At 43.0% G+C, this 20,009-nt stretch overlaps 3 protein-coding genes across 3 annotated transcripts; 2 read left to right on the top strand and 1 right to left on the bottom strand.

The window, feature by feature from the left end:
• The first annotated feature begins 384 nt into the window (after positions 1 to 384).
• On the top strand, positions 385 to 11,517 carry mcm9 (minichromosome maintenance 9 homologous recombination repair factor). The gene is made up of 15 exons (XM_084560385.1): positions 385 to 440; positions 1,994 to 2,172; positions 2,362 to 2,527; positions 2,801 to 2,907; positions 3,086 to 3,292; positions 3,428 to 3,509; positions 3,591 to 3,791; positions 3,896 to 4,021; positions 4,354 to 4,473; positions 4,621 to 4,795; positions 6,114 to 6,316; positions 7,573 to 7,776; positions 8,971 to 9,053; positions 9,276 to 9,421; positions 9,583 to 11,517. Exons 2-15 carry the CDS (start codon positions 2,005 to 2,007, stop codon positions 11,273 to 11,275), a joined length of 3,681 nt encoding a protein of 1,226 aa, XP_084416511.1. The 5' UTR covers positions 385 to 440; positions 1,994 to 2,004; the 3' UTR covers positions 11,276 to 11,517.
• Positions 11,518 to 13,588: 2,071 nt separating this feature from the next.
• Positions 13,589 to 15,129, bottom strand: LOC311499736 (gap junction Cx32.2 protein-like). Its single transcript, XM_084560851.1, has one exon. It carries the CDS (start codon positions 14,940 to 14,942, stop codon positions 14,091 to 14,093), a length of 852 nt encoding a protein of 283 aa, XP_084416977.1. The 5' UTR covers positions 14,943 to 15,129; the 3' UTR covers positions 13,589 to 14,090.
• Positions 15,130 to 18,339: 3,210 nt separating this feature from the next.
• On the top strand, positions 18,340 to 19,741 carry LOC311499051 (gap junction Cx32.2 protein-like). The gene has a single exon (XM_084559882.1). It carries the CDS (start codon positions 18,558 to 18,560, stop codon positions 19,416 to 19,418), a length of 861 nt encoding a protein of 286 aa, XP_084416008.1. The 5' UTR covers positions 18,340 to 18,557; the 3' UTR covers positions 19,419 to 19,741.
• Positions 19,742 to 20,009: the final 268 nt, after the last annotated feature.

Raw genomic sequence — 20,009 nt, 5'->3', positions numbered from 1 at the left:
GTTCCTGGACATGTCACTGAGGGAAATGAAACAGCAGATTTTAAATGCAAAGTCATCGTTACAGTGACTAAATACAGACATCAATACAAGCCCTGGCAGAGTAGAAATGAGAGGGGAGGGGAAAAAAACAAGGAAGCTGTTAAAAAATGAAAGGCAGGCAGTGTGGGGCGGAAAAAGAGAGGACAGGAAGACATTATTTTTCTGTTCACTCCCAGGTGAAGAGGACAATGAAGCAGTTTGAGGATCGGACACTGTGGTTTATAACCGGCAGAGGGCAGTAATACGCCCAGTAGCGTCAACACTACCGAAAAACAAGACGACGAAGAAGAAACTACCTAAAGTCCCAGAAGAAGAAGAAGACGTAAACCCGCGTAACTCAAGTAACGTGTTTACATCGGAGGAGGACGTATTCTACGACTATGAATCAGTGTTAAGATACGGTACGTTTACATTTATTCACGCTCAACATGTGCAGTTATCATAATATCGACAAGTTATTTATTGTCTTTATTGGTTATTAAGTAATTTGCAAACTGCAGGAGTGAGAAATACACAGCGGCGGTTAGAGAGACGTTGCTTCATTGCGCTGGTTCCTTTTAACAAGTGTCCACGCTAAACTAAACTAAACTTACTGAACACGGGCAATTAAAACTAGCGAAATGCATGTGTCACAGATCATCATGGGTAGATCTTAGACCAGGTGTGTGAAACATACAGCCCGCGGGCCAAAAGCGGCCCCGCCAGAGGGTCTAATCTGGCCGGCAGCATGAATTTGCAAAGTGCGAAAATTATATAGAAGCACAAGGAAAAAATTTCAAGCAAAATAACTGCCTATACCTAATTTGTCCACTGTTTTAATAAGAGAAATTGAACACAACACAGGGACCCAAAACTAAACAGTTATTTTTCTTAAGAAATCTAATATTTGTTTTGAAGGATAGTTTATTTAATGTAAACATTCTCCTAATTTACTTCTTCTTCTTGGCGGTAAAACAAATGGAATAAATCTGGAGTTGTCATTACTTATAGGGTATTATTCTGTTGTCTTACTGGTCTTGTATAAAAAACAGATGGCATGACAGCTCTGCAAAAGTGTAGCTAATGGATGTGGAGCTCCCCCTGGTGGCCACCTGCAGTATAGTAGTGATGTGTCATGTGTAAAAGAGCCGGCTCTAAGAACCAGTTCTTGGTAGTGAATCAGAAGAGTCGATTCCCATCCAGAGAGAGCCGGCTCCCCACTATTTTTATTATTTTTTTTTTGCCTTTTGCTCGTTCATCTCTGCTCGCGTGAGGACGGGTGCAGAAGTTTGTTTTGATGGCCACGCCATGTGGCCAATAACACGTGAGGACATAGGATCGTACCATTATGTGACAGCAAAGAGAGGGGGCTGACTAAGACAGCAGATGTTTTGTTCATTTATTGGCACAATTAAAGTTTTATTGAAATATTAAACACTATTAAGAATGCTTTTGCAACAGAGTAAGTGCACAAAATGAGACAATTATTAGGCTTTTCATAAAAAACAGTGAATGCAAAGGGGTTTATCAACACACTAACCATGCGTATTTGCTGTGTCTGGGTTAAAATATCAGGCTATATATAAGTAAAGAGCCGTCCGGGAACCAAAAGAGACGACTCTTCTTCGGGAGCCGTGGCAAAAGAGCCTGCTCTCAGAATAGAGCTGAACTTCCCATCGCTACACTACAGGTCATAAGCTCCACCTCCTCCCATGTTAGTGGATGGGACTTGGGCCAAACTAAAAAAATTAAAGTACACGTCAAACAATTTTCCTCAGTGATGGTTTAAGGAGGTTTCTGGGAGACCTCTTTTTCAATTTCAACAAATGCTTGGTTTACCTGTCCTGACAGTGTGTCCCTGATTAGACACACATATCAGCAGGATGCAGTGCACAACTATAGCAGCATCTACAGTGTCACAGATGAACAAAGTTACCCTAACAACTGCTTTCTCCTTTTTTTTTTATTATTCCAGGTGTTCAGATCATGATGTTGATAAGCCCAGAACAGGAGGCCCTGATTGGCCGGGTTTTTGAAACCTACCTGACAGAGCATCACCATGGCGACATAGTGGAGCTCATCGCAGACGCTAATGAAGAGACCCATCGCCCTGTTATCGTTAATGCCATGACATTGTTTGAAGCCAATATGGAGGTAATGCCGGTAACCTGCGGCGTGTTGTGGTTGCAGTCAGTTTGACATTAATGGGGAAAAGCTGATTCTAATGTAGGGCCGACTCTTAAGATTCACATACTAAGATTCTGTTTGGGGCACCTCTGTTTATCATTTTCACTTTATTCGTGATTGCACGAATATCATGCCGTCTGTACCGTCTGGTCACAGGTTGGGGACTACTTCAACGCATATCCCTTTGAAGTTCTGGCTATATTTGATAAAGTATTACAGAGGAAAGCCACGGAGCTGTCAGACGACGCTTCTTCCCAATACGTTGGAAGACAAAGGACAAAAGTGCAGAGGATGAGACACACTCTTCACGCCCGCATTACAGGTTAGACGCCAGTTATTGTTTTGGATTTAATGTATTTCATTGTACTGTGCTCTGTGGCCAACTAAAGAATTGCTTTCCAATGTATTTTTTATTTATTTATAAGACCTCCTACTGTCTACTAACAAAAATACACAGTAAATTGAATTGTCTGAAACCAGCCACCTTGCCGCCTTAGCTGCCTGATAACCTGGATGTCCGCAGTTACTACAGTGTGATGTGCGCAACTGCCTGTTGATGTCTTTCACTTTTCTACTGACTCATTCGTGCGTCCAGGCCTGCCAGTGTGTCCAGAACTGACCAGGGACACCATTCCCAGGTCCAGAGACGTAGGACACTTTTTGTCTGTGACTGGCACCGTTATACGCACCAGTGTTGCCAAGGTAACAGCATTTCGTGTCTTAAAGTCTGTGAAAGAGTGGCTCAGGGAGCATGAGACATCATTTTCACACATGGATTGTCCACCACAGAGTCCAGACCTTAACCCCACTGAGAATCTTTGGGATGTGCTGGAGAAGGCTTGTAAGCCGTACCCAACCGGTTTGTTCCTCTTTTTCACAGGTCCTGGAATACGAGCGTGATTACATGTGCTCCAAGTGTCGTCATGTTTTCAGCGCGCAGGCTGATTTTGACCAGTTCTACACATTCGTCCCTCCGGCGAGCTGCCCCAACCCCGATGGCTGTAACTCGTACAAATTCAGCTGTCTGTCGGGAGGCTCTGAGCCGGCAATTTGCAGGGACTACCAGGAGATCAAGATCCAGGAGCAGGTAAGGCAGTCGCGCGCACGTGATCCTCATTATTTTCAAGTTGCTAATCGACACGAAGCCTTGTGTTGTTTTCTTCGGTTAAACAAAAAGAGTGTCTGAAGTATGGATTGTGCATTGGTGCCCCTCTTACAACAGGTGCAGAGGCTGTCTGTGGGCAGCATTCCTCGTTCTTTAGTGGTTGTTCTGGAGGATGACCTGGTTGACAGCTGTAAATCTGGTAAGGACTGTATATAGTACTACAATCAGTACCATCATACTGCAGTTTTCAGTAACCGTGTGCTGTATGGGATACTCCCAGGAGACGACGTGACTGTCTATGGGGTGACGTGTCTGCGATGGAAGCCTTTTTACGACGGCACCAACTGCGACGTAGAGCTGGTCCTCAAAGCGAACAACATAGAGGTGAACAACCAGCAGGCCGCCACCGCGCTTCTCATGAAGGACGTTGAGAAAGAATTCGAAGAGTTCTGGAGTAGCTACAAACACAATCCCCTGGATGGTACGTACAGGCGTCCACATGACCCCCGCTACGTGTTTGTATTTCTTGTTTTATCTTCATGTCGTTCTGAGAGATTCTTTGTTATTCTTTTGCCTTTTCCGTAGGTAGAAACCACATCTTGTTGAGCCTTTGCCCACAGGTCTTCGGCATGTACGTGATTAAACTGGCCGTGGCCATGGTGTTGGCTGGAGGGGTGCAGAGAATAGACGCTTCTGGGACCAAGATCAGGGGTATCTGCTTCGTTTCTCATGTATTAAACAGCTGAATATGGTGACACCTTGCACACATAGAAATGACACTCTCAGTCTGTCAAGCCCTGCACATGCTGAAGTGTCCTTGGGCAAGACAAGAACAAACCGCTTTGTGCTTGGTGTCTTGGTGTCATATTTGGTAAGGCGGCCTGTCCCCTTGACTCTGACGGCCATTTAAAGTGAATGATGCCAATGATAGCCGGTGACCACAGCTTGGAAAATCACAAATGCTTGCTTTATGCTGGTTTTTTTGTGTTTGCAAAAGCTGGTTGTCTGTAGGTTGCCTCTTATTAGATTGCTGTCCTCTGTAGGCGAGTGCCACATGCTGCTGGTGGGTGATCCTGGCACTGGGAAGTCTCAGTTCCTGAAGTACGCAGCTAAAATCACATCTCGCTCTGTGCTTACAGCTGGGATTGGATCAACAAGTGCAGGTAGGACCCTGTCCAGAGTCAATCCTTCAGGAAGTTACCATCAGATTTATTGCCTGATTTGCCTCAGATAACGATTTATACATCCTTAAATCCAAACAAAACTGGTTATTGTGCTACTATATTAACCGAATGTGTTACTTGTGAAAGGACTGACGGTAGCGGCGGTGAAGGATGGAGGTGAGTGGCACCTGGAGGCGGGGGCCCTGGTCCTCTCAGACGGCGGTCTGTGCTGTATTGACGAATTCAACAGCATCAAGGAACACGACCGCATCAGCATCCACGAAGCTATGGAGCAGCAGTCTATTAGTGTGGCCAAAGCTGGGTATGCCTGTCACGCATGCACATTCACACTAGGGATTTCATAAAATCAGAAATTTAATACAATAAAAGCTAGGCCATGGTAGACGCCACCTTTCCACATTCCCTTGGCTACCGTACCAGTGTGTTTGCACCATTGGAGCTCGCTAGACGCATCAAGTGTTACGACCAGCTGGACAACGCTGCTGCCCAGTGCATCATGCTCTATCTGCAACCTATCTCCAGTGCTGCACTACCCAGCTGGATAGGTGGTGCATTGTTTGGTTAGGCTTTTCAATTGTTTGGCCTCCCATCAAAATGGGCAGTTGTGATGATCCTGGTGAGCAGTATTGAGTACCTACCTACCATGCTTTAAAGGGGAACTACCATTTTTTTCGACCTTATTTCTGGCATAAAATACGGTTGTTTACTCACCCATATAACTTTTGTGTAATTTGTAGTCATTCGGGAGATATTTAGATCTGCATATATCCGTATAGTGGGAGTGAATGGGGCACCGAAACGCATCCTCTAAATAACGCGATGTCTGCCACGAAACTCGTTCATTTCACCAATATTTTGTTATGATACGCTAGTGCTATTCCCCGATGAGTCCGGAGTTACCTGTTATCATCATCCAGGTTGTGTCTTCTGACCTGGATGATGTCATCTCTGAGTGCCGGGCGCACCCGCGACAGTCAGCTTGTTTACCTGTAATTTGCTACTGCTAGTTTTTTGCAACATGGCTGAATATTTTTCCCGATTCTGAGGTTGTGGACGAACCATAGCAGTAGCAAATTACAGGTAAACAAGCCGACCGGGTGCATGTGAGGGTTTTGCACGCCAAACACAAAATCTGAACTTCACAATTACAGACGTCTGAATCTTCATCTTAGACGTCGCCTTTCCGAGTAACGCTCTGATGGAGCTTGACTGCAAACTGGACTTTTGCTTCTAGTTAGCGACGGCCCTGAATTCACTGCCCGACTACTGGACCATAAAGCAACTCCCTGGTTGCAGTAGATCTGTGTTGATCTCCCATCACTGTCCTCAAATTGGCACAATGTGTGAAAAATGAGGCTTCAGGTTCTACACTGTTCAACCGATACAACCAAGCACAAAAGCTCTTCAATCCGAGTCACTGTTTCAGAGTGAGAATAACAAAGGTGTCGATTTCCAAATTATAAATTGTACGATTGTATGGTAGGTAGCCTCAGTAGTCAGTGTTGTTGATGGTGACAACACAGTTGGACGCTTGTAGTTTTCTATCTGATTGTTCTTAAAGCTGAGTTATGGTGCCAGGCTTAATTCAAAAGCTTTTCTGTTCTTACTGTCCTCCACAGTATTGTATGTAAGCTGAACACCCGAACTACCATCCTCGCTGCTACCAACCCCAAAGGCCGGTACGATCCCAACGAGCCGCTGTCTGTGAACGTAGCCCTGGCCAGCCCTTTGCTAAGTCGTTTTGACCTGGTTCTAGTTCTGCTGGACACCAAAAATCCAGAGTGGGACCGCGTCATCTCCTCTTTCATACTGGAAGACAGAGGTTAGAGGACTTGCTTTTGAATATGGGAATGAAATGCTAAAGAAAAAAAAGGGTATTACTGGCATTTTAGTGATTACATATTTCTACTATGAATGGGCAAGATTGATCTAAAAACCATGGCAGCCATTGGTCAACAAACAACAGCAGCAGAAAAGGCGAGACGAGAGGGACAAAATTTGTTAGAGCGTGTTAAATCGCACGTGTAGCTGTGATGTTGTAATTTTGCTGTGGATTTTATGATGCAATTTATTGTACAATATCCCTATGCTCAATTTGGCTTGAGCTGGAACTAGCTAGAGACAGGAAACATTTCGAAAGGAGGTGCTGCAGGAGTCCTGATGATTTCAAAACACATTATTCCCAACAAAAAAAAAAAGGACATTGGACCATAAATAATGAATTTACATAATGTGATGATACGAGGGCGACACAGTGACATGGTGGTTAGCACTGATGCCATGTGTTCTCCCTGGGTACTCCAGCTTCCTCCCACCGTCCAAAGACATGCTCTTTAGGTTCATTGGTGATTCTAGATTGGCCGTAGGTGTGAGTGTGAATGGTTGTCTCTCTCTCTGTGTTAGCCCTGTGATAGACCAAGGTGTACCCCTCCTCTCACCCATTGACAGCTGGGATAGGCTCCAGCCCCAACACGACCCTTCACAGGACAAGCGGTTACCGAAGAATGAATGAAATGAATGAATGTGATGATACGTTAATTCTACGGCTGTACACCCTTAAGGAACTGAGCAACACAATTTTACCACAAATGGGCAAGGTTGATCTAAGGACATGGGCTCCATTGATCAAATCAAAAATCCTTGTAAAGAGCAGGGCTTAGCAGGATTACTCATAACTCAAACTGGCTTAGACCAGTCTTGATCCAGTGTCATCTGACCAGTCTGTCTTGTCATCTCCAGTAGCCGCTGTCATAATGTGTGACCTATTGCATATTTGATTACATTACTCAGCTTATACTTAAAATACTATAAGTGAGTGCACTGATTATATTTTGGTACTAATTGTAGTGAAGTGGAGATGGACAAAACTCAAGAAGAGTCCTCTTCTTCTTTGGGTTCTTCCCATCGCCCAGTGTGGCAAAAAAAAAAAAGCTACTATAGTTTTTCAGAACTAGCAAATGTTGTGATTTGAATGCTCGTTTTGTAATTTGATATTGTAATAATGTAGTTTTCATACCCATTTATTAAGGTCGTCATTATGAAAGTGCTGTAATGTCTTTCCTCTCATCTTACTTCAAGGACCACCCGCTGAGTCTTCCGGTCTGTGGTCCTTGGAAAAAATGAAAGCTTATTTCAGCGTGATCAAACGACTGCAGCCTCGGGTGTCTGAGGAGGCGAACTGCATCTTGACACGTTACTACCAGCTGCAAAGGCAGAGTCACGGTCGCAGCGCTGCACGCACCACCATCCGCATGTTGGAGAGTCTGAGCAGACTGGCTGAAGGTGAGAGGGAGGGTTTACATCAGGTTGGCCCAGTCATTTTGAAAGCAAGCGACTTTTTAAGGTGACCCTGGCCTACTACTACTACTACGACGCTAATTCGTGGGTTGTGGTTGCGAATCATACATCACACCAAAACAGTTAAATGTGTGTAAAATGTGGTTGATATGTGTAAAAAACACACATCAACCACATCAAACAGCATACTCAGTGGTATGGTGAGTCATTTGGTCTGCATGCTTGGATAAGATTAGTGAAAATTTACCTAAAATTTTAATATAAATATAAAATTTCCCTCAAGTTTAGGGGCAGAATCTCAAGTAGTATCAGTACTTTAATCAGACATTTATAGGAATATTTAGGTGGTATTTGTAAGCTGGTTCCCGGCAAACAATAACACTCAGAAGAATAATAACTTAAGCTTGAGTTCCCTTCACAATGTATGTTTGGAAATGTTCTTACTTTCACTATTAAACATAGCCCTGAGTTCTACTGTTGTTTTTCTTCCATTTGATTTCACGTTTCACCGATCACGATCAATCAGGATTTTTTTTGTCCGACCACATTTCTTCCTCAAAGACGATGGTTCTCCACTATCCTTCCAGTTTTTAATAATGCGTTGGACAGTTCTTAACCCAGTTTTAGTACTTTCTTCAATCTCCTTAGATGTTTTCTCTGCTTGATGCATGCCAATGATTTGACCCTTCTCAAACAGACTAACATCTTCTCCACGACCACAGGATGTGTCTTTAGACATGGTTGTTTAAGACATGAGAAGCTACTCATTGCATCAGTTGGGGTTAAATAACTTGTTGCCAGCTGAAAGATAATCACCCATGCAGTAATTATCCAATAGGAGGCTCCTACCTATTAGCTTAGTTAAATCTAGGTGGTGACTTTTATTTTTTTGACCAGGCAGTTTATTTCACAGACAACATCAGGGGTCCTTTTGAACGGCAGGTTTAGCTAGCTGATCTTGTTAATGTGATGTGGCTGTAGCCAAAACTTAGTTAGGTGTTTAACTTATTTGTCAGTTCTACCCCATACATTACTGCAGTTTTGTGGTATAAGATTATTTCTTTAAATGTAATCCAGAGCCATTGTCTTGGGCAAAAGAAATACAAATACATTGAATTGTAGCTACATAAAACCAGTAGAACTGCACCAGTGACTCCTAACTGTTTGTCAACCTTACAGCACATGCCAAGCTCATGTATAGAGAGACAGTGACCATAGAGGATGCAATCATTGCCGTCTCTGTCATGGAATGCTCCATGCAGGTAAGAAGAAACACTTTTCTACATCAGTAATGATGCCAGAAAAACGCTGCATCTTTTTCTCTCTTGAGTTTAGATCTGTTGTTAGACCTTAAACTGTCAGTGACACGTCTTGTCAATTGTAGAAACAATATTCATTTGATGAAGACTAGCTTGGGGATGTTGACTTTGGGTAACTTTTGGTTGAACCGTCTGTAATAACTTCATGGTGCGTTCTTCTTTTAGGGTGGCGCCCTGCTGGAAAATGTAAATGCATTGCTTACCTCATTCCCCACTGACCCTGATCGGCAGTATCAAACTCAGTGTCAGATACTGCTGGAAGGACTGAACCTACCGGTGCTCCTTCAGACCGAGATGAACAGACTGGCCAGGTGAGTAACTGACGTGTTGTTTTGCACATTTCAGGGCTTATATGTTGATGGTGTCATCTTAATTAGACGACGTTATGAGGTGATGTTGTTTTATGACCATTGGTTTCTGAATAAAGATCGGGACTTAAATCATGCACATCCGCATTTTCTTTATTCACTAGACTAAAAAGCAACACACCAGAGGCTTCCCAGTATCACCTCAGAGGCACGGACTCCATCAACAACACACAAAACTATGACATCACCGGTAACTTGAACGGTGGTATCACAGTAGAGACCGGCTTGAACTTGTTTCACTCCTCCGCTCCATCACAGTCACCAGATGATATGACTGAGCCCATTGTCACATCGACCCAAGTAGACATAAACAGGAAATCAAACTCCAGTTGCTCGGATACATCTACAGTAACCAAACATCCAAGCTACCAAACTGAGGAGGAGGATCTGACTAACACCAGTGCAGTCGTCTCAAATCCTTTGGAAACTATTTTCTCCGCTTCCGAAGAAAGAGGCGGCAACAGCAAGAAAAATAAACGTTTTACATGCATTACAGATCAGAGGTCACAAGAGAAGGTCATCCAGTCTGAAAGACACAAGGATGAAGGACAACCGGAGTCACTGGGATGTGTGTTTCAGAAGGTGTCCAAGAGCCTGAGAAAGCTGAATCACCGGCAGTGTGATGAAGAGGGAGGACAAAGACGTAGGAAGGGAGTGGTGCATGGAGATAAAAATGTGGCGGATGATTTAGATATATTATCAGATTGTCGCACTAGCGGCGCACCATCGTCAGTCACAAACGGCCACTCACATGTTTTACATCAGTACAGCGTGTCCAAGGTCACTGATAACATATTTGAGAAGGACAAGAGAGACCTGAGTGGGACTAAAACAATCAGTGCTGCGCTAAGGGAAAAAAAGGCAGCTGAAGCAAATACAGACCTGCATGCAAAGTTGTCAGGCTTTACATTCAAACCGAGGAAAATGGCAACTTCAATCGACAGCCACGACATTATTGCCGGCTTAGAAAACAATTCCCAGAGTCTTCCAGAAGGTGGAAGCAGGGGGGAGAGTAGATCAGTAGGCGTCGAGAATATTTTTTCCACTAGCAGTGACCAAGCGGGGAAAGGTAGCACTGCAGGTAGAAAAAGGGGCAACAATGATGCAGGTAATCTGCGTCAACACAGAATGAACACGGGTGATGACGCCAAAGTGGATTCCCTTTCTCGCAATCCATCTCTAAAACCAAGCACTTTAGTCAGTAATCCAGAACCATTCAAATCAGACCAGGTCAAATGCACTGTGGCCTCCTCAACTGTTGCTAAACTCTCAAGATTCTCATTCACTTCCACAACTGAATCTACGACCACAGTTCAAACAAGAGGGGAAAAAAGTCAACCTGAAAGTAACAGTATGGAACACTTGAGAGCTAATTCAAAAGAGGAATTGCCTAAGTCCACAAACTGCAGTTCCTTTGAAAAGAAGAGCAATGCATCAGTTCCCAGAGACGGAATAAGGGATGTGCTACTCCCCCAAACCGCAGCGGTCTCGCCGGGAGAGGAACTTGCACTAGGTACAGAGTCATCAACTCACACTATGCCCCAGTCCCAAGGTTGTACTCGTACTGCAAACCACAGTAATAGTGTAAAAACATTGAACGATGCCCCAGTTAACTGTCAAAGCACTGTCGGTGTCAAAAAGAGAAAGTGTTTTGAACTAGGCCCTCCACCATCGACTGCCGGTGGTGGTTCTAAGGGTCTGTTCTCCGGACTGTCTCTGTTTGGCTCTACCGAGTTAAGTAATGATCTATTTGACACAGACTGGGACCAAGAGGTTTCCAAAAAAGCCAAAGTCTGACATTACGAGCCAGACAAAAGAATCTTACGCCCGAAAAGACTGTGGATCCATACTGTTGGCAAAAAAACACGGAATGGCCAAAGTCATTTTGTCACGAAGAGAGTTGATCGGCCCGAGTACCGAGTTTTGCCAAGTGTGATTGACTTCTGCTTGAGTTGCCAATCTATGTAGTATACACATTATGTACTGTTCCTGTGGAATTAAATTCAGTGCTGAAAAATTTAAACCAGACTACATGTCTTTTCGACGGTGTCCCTTACTCAGCATTAGCTTTATGATTAGCGCGCCTGCGGCCTAATGACACTGTCTGGGGCATGCATGCAAGTTATCTATCCAAAAACTCATCGTTTCATTTCATGAATATAAATGCGACTACTTCCAACTTGCGGCAAGGGTATCCAAAGTTGTTGCCCATTGATCGTCACTAATAAATGAAGTGGTTTTGATGTAAAAGTGTTCCCGTTGGTGTAACCCAGACACTGACCTGGACATGTACCACCCACCTATACCAGACACTTTAAAAGGGACTCCTTTTTAAGTTGCCTTTCAACAGAGGAGATAAAATAGATATTACTTTCGTCACATAAAGTACATGGGTCTGCTGATTGTGTAAGGTTGAAGCTTTGCAACTCCGCGCACATTGTGTCAGACACATTGTAAAGTTTTGTAGTTTGTCCAAGCCACTTTTTCTCTTTTCCAGACTTCTCGTCTGTTGTGGTTGACATATATTTATGTTGCCGTCATGATATAAGGTTAAAGCTTAAGCAACGTTGCGTGATCAGTTTGGGATCTGGTCAGTCATGAGGATGTATTGCAAGGCAGGCTTTTTTTTTTTAATTTATAAAAAGCCTAAGTAGAATTGAGACTTCCTTATTTTCTTAGAAGTTCACTTTTTGAAAGATGTGATTTCAGCTTGCTGGGTTGATGAGTCATGGAGCCAGTTTCCATTCTGCCACGGAACCGTGTTAGTCACAATTTGAATTCATAGTGAAAATCTGGAGGGGGATTACATGTTTTTTTAAGCATCAGACTGAAGGCCGCTTATGTCAACGTGTTGAGAGCATATTTCAGACTCCCTCTGATAAAAAAAAATCTGATTTTAGATGGAATTAATGGATAAGTCGTTCAGTCTGACATACTGTGCTAAATAGTAGGTTATACAATGACTTCAGTGTCAGCTGCTTCTACAGTACTGCCTTCTATGAAACTTGATGTGTAATACTCATGACATGACAGTTTTGAAGCAATTTTGTCTTCTGACATCTGAAGTTCACTACAAAAGCTTAGAAGGGTGATGTTTAATTATTACATATAGAATAGAATATAGAATAGAATGTCTTTATTTGTCATTGTGGTACAACGAAATTAAGGCGGCCAGAGGTCCCCTTTTAGGTGCAGTATTACAGAATTTAACCAGCGTTTCCAAGATTGACAGTTTTTTTCCCCCCTGATGCTGAAGATGACATGAACTTGGAGCCTGTTGAAATGTTCTTGTGTTCCTTGTTGAGGCTTTCACCGTGGGTCTGAGAGAAAACACAATTTTTATCCTCTAAATGTCCCTGTGCATACACCGACCAACCACTGACATTAGACGTAAATAACGTTGACCATTTTGTGACAATTCAGTGTTCTGCTGGGAAACTTTTGGACCTGGCATTCATTGGTGTGGATGTTACTTAGACATGTAGCACCCACCTAGACCAGACCACGCACCCCCACCCTATAGCAATGACACTCCTTGATGGCAGCAGCCATCCCCAGCAGGATACAGCCTGACACAGGCACACACACAAAAACGCTTTAGGAACAACTAAAAACATGAAGAACAGCACAAGGTGTTGACCTGGCCTCCAAATTCACTAGATCCCAAACTGATCAAGTATCTGTGGGATGCCCCCCCCCCCCCACCCCACACACACACTAAAAACATTCTGTTGACAGACACCACAGGACACCCTAAGAAGGCCCATGTCCATTATCTGATGAGTCACAACTGTTTTGGAGGCAACAAGGGAGACCTAGACAATATTAGGAAGGTGGTAATAATGTTGTGCCTGATCAGTCTAAAGCATAATGGACAACAAAGCTAAAAAATGAGGCAGCAGTCTGAATGGATTATCAGTTCTTTTGGCTTTACATAGATACAGAATGTCAGCAAACATTTTCTCTGAAGTCTGTGATGATTCCCATCACTTCCCTCAAAGTGGCCTGACAGTACTTCTTAGGTCGAGACCCAAAGTTTCCATCAGGAATGAAAATTTACCACTCCCCAAAATTTAATGGATATATAAAAAAATTAAAAAAAGCACACAGGGCTTCAAAACTCACCAATTAAGACATAAAACCCTGATCGGTCACAGCTGAAAACTTTTTTTTAGTATTTTGTACACCCCTAAAAAGAAATCTGCAGTACATACTCGACATACAACACACATACAAAACTTCTGAGAATATTTTAGTGTAAGGCTGATGATTTATTTAAATGATTTGCAATTAGCATTTAATGTTATGGCAGAGATATGTACGATTTACACGGCTTTATTGATATAATTGATTTCATTGTTAACAATACATTTTAGGCTTTCAAGAGGAACACAGATACATAACTGTCAACTTGGAAGTCTTTCACACGAACACACCAGTATATTCAACCAGTATATTTTCGGATCAATGTCCCATTTTCAGGTTAACCACATGTATGCAATTTGACAGATAACGCTGATAGATAAGTGAAATGCAGTGAATTGTGCAAATAGAGTCGGTACCCAAATGAAGCACTCTTGACAATCAAAAATCTTGAGAAGCTCTCAGTTCTTCAACAATGTGTAACCCTCTGACATGGTTTGAGTTGATAGACCTCTGGGGGAATTGAACCACTTCTCTTTCTTTTCCTTTCTGCGATCTTTGAGGACATTAGGTGGAACATCTCCACAATGTTGAGGAACACAGACAGGACCGACATAGCCAACATAAAGACAATAAAGATGCTTTTCTCTGTGGGACGACTGATGAAGCAGTCAACTGGTTGCCTACAGGGATATGTTTTGCATACCATTTTTGAAGGCATAAATATGTAGCCATAGATGTAGTACTGTCCTACAATGAATGCCACCTCAAGCATAACCTTGACCATCAACTGAATAATGTAGCTGGCAAGCAACACACCCTTCAGCTCCACTCTGCCGCTCTCATCGGAATATCTCGGAACTTTAACCATGCCGTTTTTGCCAATCTTCTGCTCATGACGTCTTCTCAGTTTGTTTTCTTTGCGGATTACCAGCAAGACGTGACCCAGATAGATGAGGGTTGGTGTGGAGACGATAAGTATCTGGAGGACCCAGAAGCGCGTGTGGGACAGTGGAAAGGATTGATCGTAGCAAATGTTCTTGCATCCGGGGCTTTCGGTGTTACACTTCATGTTTGATTGTTCGTCTCCCCATATTTTGTCTATTCCGGCAGCCAGGATGAAGATCCGGAAGAGGAAGAGAACGGTCATCCAGACCTTGCCCACCACAGTGGAGTGCGATTGCACCTTGTCCAACAAAGCAGACAAGAATGACCACTCCCCCATAATGACAGCCTCTAAGAGAGAAGACAAAAAAAGAATGATAGATACACAACCATGAATAAGTTGTCCATCCCATGGAAACTGTTGGCATTTTGACATAACCACCAAACATTTGCTTCTCTGTTTTGACAATATCAAAGAGGATCAAGTTTGCGAATACATCAGTAAACAACAATGGCATATACTTACTTTTTCACGTAAGTGTGCAGACGATCCAGGCAAATTTCATGTCTGTGAAGTCAGCATGAGACAACTTTACTTAGTATTAATAAGGCAGAATTAGAAGATACATTATATGTACAGCAACAATACACTGACCAGTCTGCATCACCAACACTAACACACATGTTCTTTAAAAGCCATTCCAGGTGGCTGCGTCACGAAGTTGGCCAAGATATTGTCGATGTTGTGCAAATCTAGCGCGAACACAGCGTACTCGAGGAATCGCTTAGCTTAAACATGTCTTGGTTTGTTCTTATTTTGATTTGTATTTGGTGAGAAATAATCAATCAATATTATGGATGTAATAAAAAGGTTATTAAGCAGACATTGAGGTAGATTTCAAATAACAAAATCATATCACATTTAGATCATCTCAGGCAACTTACAAAAGTTTCAATAGTAATTCCAATCATGCAATTCTAAGACCTGATCAAATAATCATATTCTATGTATAGGTTAACAAATATATATTGCAGTTTTACGATATTTGCTTTTCTTACAGCAATTGTTCCTACCTCAGTACTGACGACTGCCTTGTTCGGTCACCCTCGTAAGTCGAATGGGATTCTCTCACTTCCTTCTTATAGTCTAAGCATGTATTGCAGAATCATCACATTCTTCCCCATTATGACCCACCCTCCTACCCACTCGCACTCCCTAACGGCGTGAAAGCTGTCTGTCATTGGTGATGAAATCGACGATGTTGAAATACTTTTCTTAAAAGTGATGCTTTATATTATCACATCAATGATATGGTGGGGGGCTTAATGGTTGGTTCCGCTTTATCTAGAGCCCCTGTTTTGAAGGTGATCCTCCATTCTAGCAGACAAGGACGTACGTAGAGTGCAAGAGGTCGGCAGTGATGCAGTAGGTCATCGTGGGTGACTGACTGTGACAGTAGGTAAGGTGGGTTCTCCACAACCCATCCTACCTAATGAGTAGGTGGGTTAGCCGTTCAATCCCCAGCACATAGAACACATGCCGAAGAGTGTTCTATGTGTCAATGTGTGGTTGTGACCTCTTGGCATTAGTTGAAAACCACACTTCCTGTTTGTGGCCACTGTTTTGGAGGCACAAAGGAGACATACACAATATTAGGAAGTTAGTTATAATGTTGTGCCTGATAGGTGTATATTGAATGTCCTGCCATCACATATTCTGTCCATAATAAGCTCATAGTGTGCATAGTCTAGCAGAAGAAACTGGTCTGCTTGCTGGGGAGAAATTTGTTTTTTTGGTCGAGAGTTTTTCTGCAGAGGTTTTGGAAGTCTTATGGAGTTCCTCTGGAGTGTGGTATCATCTCTTATCCCACAGATAAAACCTAGCACTTTGTATTTTCTGGCTAGGGTATGATACACATCACGCATATCAGGTTGTCCACAGTACACAAGGTTGTGCTCTCCACTCAGTGTGGGACTGGATCATTTTCTATACATCCATTGATTGGTAGACATTGTACATGCGTGCACAGCCTTTGAAGCAAGCCAGCTTTAATGGCTAAAATGTTTAAAAGGCCGGCTGTGGCTCGGTAGGTAGACCGTGTTGTCCACGGACCAGAGGTTTAGCTGTTTGATCCCCGGAAGGTGCCAAAACAACCCCGAGTTGCTCCCAGTGCTTGGCACTGATGTGTGAATGTGTGTGTCTGTGACCATAAAGCGTTTTGAGTACCAATAGGTGGAAGGGCGCTATGTAAAAACAAAGCCATTTACCATTTAATGTGAGCCTTTCAAATAAACACATTGAGCAAGACATTTTCTCACTTAGAAAGTGTGCTCTTTGACGTCAAGGTGCGGACACACCAAATCCAAATGAAAGAACTGCAGGTAACAAAGCTCAGCTGAGATGTTGCCTGGGTCTGAACCAAAAAGTAGGAGTCTATCCCAGCTGTCATTGGACAAGAGGCGGGGTACACACTGGACAGGTCTCCAGGCCATCACAGGGCTAACACAGAGAGACAGACAACCATTCACACACACCTACAGCTGATTTAGAATCACCAATGAACCTAACCAGCCTGTCTTTGGACGGTGGGTGGAAGCCGGAGTACCCAGAGAGAACCCACGCAGACACAGGGAGAACATGCAAACTCCACACAGAAAGGCCCGAGTCGGCCCATGGATTAGAACCATGAACCTTCTTGCTGTGAGGCATCAGTGCTAACCACCACGTCTATTCAGATGAACTGTACCCTAACCATCAGTTTGGTGTCAAAGTCTTTAGAAAACGGCTAACATCAGTGTGGTATGATTCGCAGAATAGTTTGTGCTGTAACTGCAGAATATCTGTCCATTCATGTGAATAACCTGTGACAGTATGTTGAAATTCCATATCATCCCTTTTAGACTAATTTGTTTTCTTTTCTGCAGAATAACGTTTGTCACAAACGGGGTGTGTCTCTAAAACCAATACACACATACAGCCTCTAAGGTGTGGTGATACGTGAACAACGTGGCGCCAAGGCTCCCTTTACAGAAAACGACGGTGAAGAAACGGCAGACTCATCAAAAAAATCACGAGTTTGACTGAAAAACAAGAAGCTGCGAAAGGCGGACTGAGTCATTAAGACCAAACCCACGGGCCTCGTTGGTATTTAAGTCTCAGCCTGATTTGATCGGTGTTTTATGTCGTTCCTTGCTTTGTGCTCTGGTTCCTCTGTGATGGGCTTACGCCAATAATATCTGAAGCCTGACAGGTGAGTACTATTTACACTTCTGTTACCTTAAATCAAAAGATTTGTTCATTGATGTGTCACAGGGTTAGGGTTAGGGTTATTTCTGTGTTTCTTTAAGATGATCAGCTACCACCTCAGTGTATTTGAATTCATGCAAATTGCAAAAAAACTTGCAAATGGCAAAGGTGTGTTAGGCTTGTTAATTATACTACATTTATAAAGCCACCCTGGGCGTGTAAATTTTTCACTTTTAATCCTAGATTACTTGACTTTCTCATTTTTACTCTTGTGGCTCTCTTGTTCCTGTTAAAAAGTATTTATTTCCCCCACTGTTGCCTCACGCTTGCTCAAGGGGGAATTCTTTAATTTCTTTGTCTAAGGTCTTGACCCTGCTACGTAGGTTGCATTGAAGACACATTACAATTTGTTCCTTTTTGAAATTTTCTATATATATATATATATATATATAAAAAAATGCTGAATTTAAATCTGCTCTATGTTATAAATTGGGGTTAGGGAAGGTGTTTCTACAGCAGCGTCATCAGCTGGTGAAGCCTTTCTGTTTCTTCTTTTTACTTCTGGCACTACTAGGAATAATTTGCACCCTGCAGCAAACAAACAGCAAGACAAATTTGCCTTAAACTTCTGTTCTTAACATTTGAAAACACAGTAATTGTGTCATGTAGAAAGATCATGGCAAGCTATTAAGTCAGTACTTAGTAATAACCCAACTGTGGCAAGAAATCAAGGCACCTTGATAAAATATACAATAGAATAAATGTAATTTTAAGCTCACAACTGCGTTTTCTTGTTATTTAGACATGGGTGACTGGTCGTATCTGTCCGCCCTGCTCGACAAAGTCCAGTCTCACTCCACCATTGTGGGGAAGATCTGGATGAGCGTCCTCTTCCTGTTCAGGATCTTTGTCCTGGGAGCCGCCGCGGACAAAGTCTGGGGAGACGAAGTGTCGGAGTTCTACTGCGACTCCAAGGAGCCAGGGTGCGTACACGCCTGCTACAACTGGAGGTTCCCGATATCGTACGTTCATTACTGGGTCTTGCAGATCACCTTCGTGACAACGCCCACCTTGGTTTACCTGGGCCATGCCGTGCACACCATTCACAAAGAGAAAAGAATGATGGCGATGCTGCCGGACGGATGCAATACCGTGCTGAAGAAACCCAAGTATACAGACGACAGAGGGAAGGTGAAGATAAAGGGGATTCTGTTTTGCACTTATATGACCCAGTTGGTGTTAAAGATCCTGATCGAGGTGGCGTTCTGTGTGGGTCAGTTATACATCTTTGGTTTCGACTTCCACCTTTTCATGTTTCACTGTCAGATGGCTCCACCATGTGCAGAGATAGGGGCACAGTGTTACGTATCACGTCCCACGGAGAAGGCAATCTTCATCATTTTCATGTTTGTAGTGTCAGGCATTTCGGTGCTTCTTAACATCATTGAGATAATATACCTGCTCTGTAACAAGAGTAGAGAGAGGAGCAAGAAACGGTATCAAGCTCAACAGTATGCAATCAGTTCACAGCAGTACCCTTCCGGCACTGCTTGGCCCATGAACAGCCAGTACAGAGGCTTCGTACTGCCTCCCACGTCTGCTCAAAGTGGCCATTGCACTGATGACATCCAGAGTGATTCGACTATTAAAGAGAAGGACACCTGAGACATGAAGAGCGAGTTTGGGATCACAATGTTAACAGTTTCCATACATCTTGTACACCGGATGCACTGTGTCAGACATGATGAACCATAAGTTCAGTCATTCTTCACTAAAGAAAGTCAATCTTCTTATTTAGCCTGAGTATTTGTAATATGTTGTACATGTTGTTTGGCAATGCAATAAATTTTTTAAAGGTTTACTTGTGCACTTTGTGACATTAAAAGTATGACAAACTGTCAGAGGACGTTTTTTAAACCGGCTCTTGTGAATGAATGGCAGTAAAATGATGTTGTAAATCCTCAACATACAGTAGTTTAATAGGTGGAGCAGGTCCAATGAATTTGGGTATAGTAAACACTGCTGAGCTCGCAAAATAAAAACTAGCAGTAAATTATCATACTCAGTAATAAAGCATTTCCCAAACAGCTTCCACAACTAATATTTATATTTATATTTACACCGATCAGGCATAACATTACAACCAGTCAATCACATTGACCATCTTGTGACAGTTGAACATTCTGCTGGGAAACTTTTGGACCTGACATTCGTTCATATGGATGTTCCTGAGACATGTAGCACCCACCTAGACCA

Source organism: Chelon labrosus (assembly GCF_963514085.1).
Source record: "Chelon labrosus genome assembly, chromosome: 14".
Lineage (NCBI taxonomy): Eukaryota > Metazoa > Chordata > Actinopteri > Mugiliformes > Mugilidae > Chelon > Chelon labrosus.
Note: the sequence above shows the minus strand (reverse complement) of the source record. Positions and strands in the feature narration are given on the sequence as shown.

Excerpts from the sequence above, each read along its gene's own strand:
- LOC311499736 (XM_084560851.1), bottom strand. The coding sequence starts at position 14,942 with ATGTCAAAATGCCAACAGTTTCCATGGGATGGACAACTTATTCATGGT.
- LOC311499051 (XM_084559882.1), top strand. The coding sequence starts at position 18,558 with ATGGGTGACTGGTCGTATCTGTCCGCCCTGCTCGACAAAGTCCAGTCT.
- mcm9 (XM_084560385.1), top strand. The coding sequence starts at position 2,005 with ATGATGTTGATAAGCCCAGAACAGGAGGCCCTGATTGGCCGGGTTTTT. Across the intron at positions 9,054-9,275 it reads TCATGGAATGCTCCATGCAG|GGTGGCGCCCTGCTGGAAAA; the intron begins GTAAGAAGAAAC and ends TTCTTCTTTTAG. Across the intron at positions 9,422-9,582 it reads GAGATGAACAGACTGGCCAG|ACTAAAAAGCAACACACCAG; the intron begins GTGAGTAACTGA and ends TTTATTCACTAG.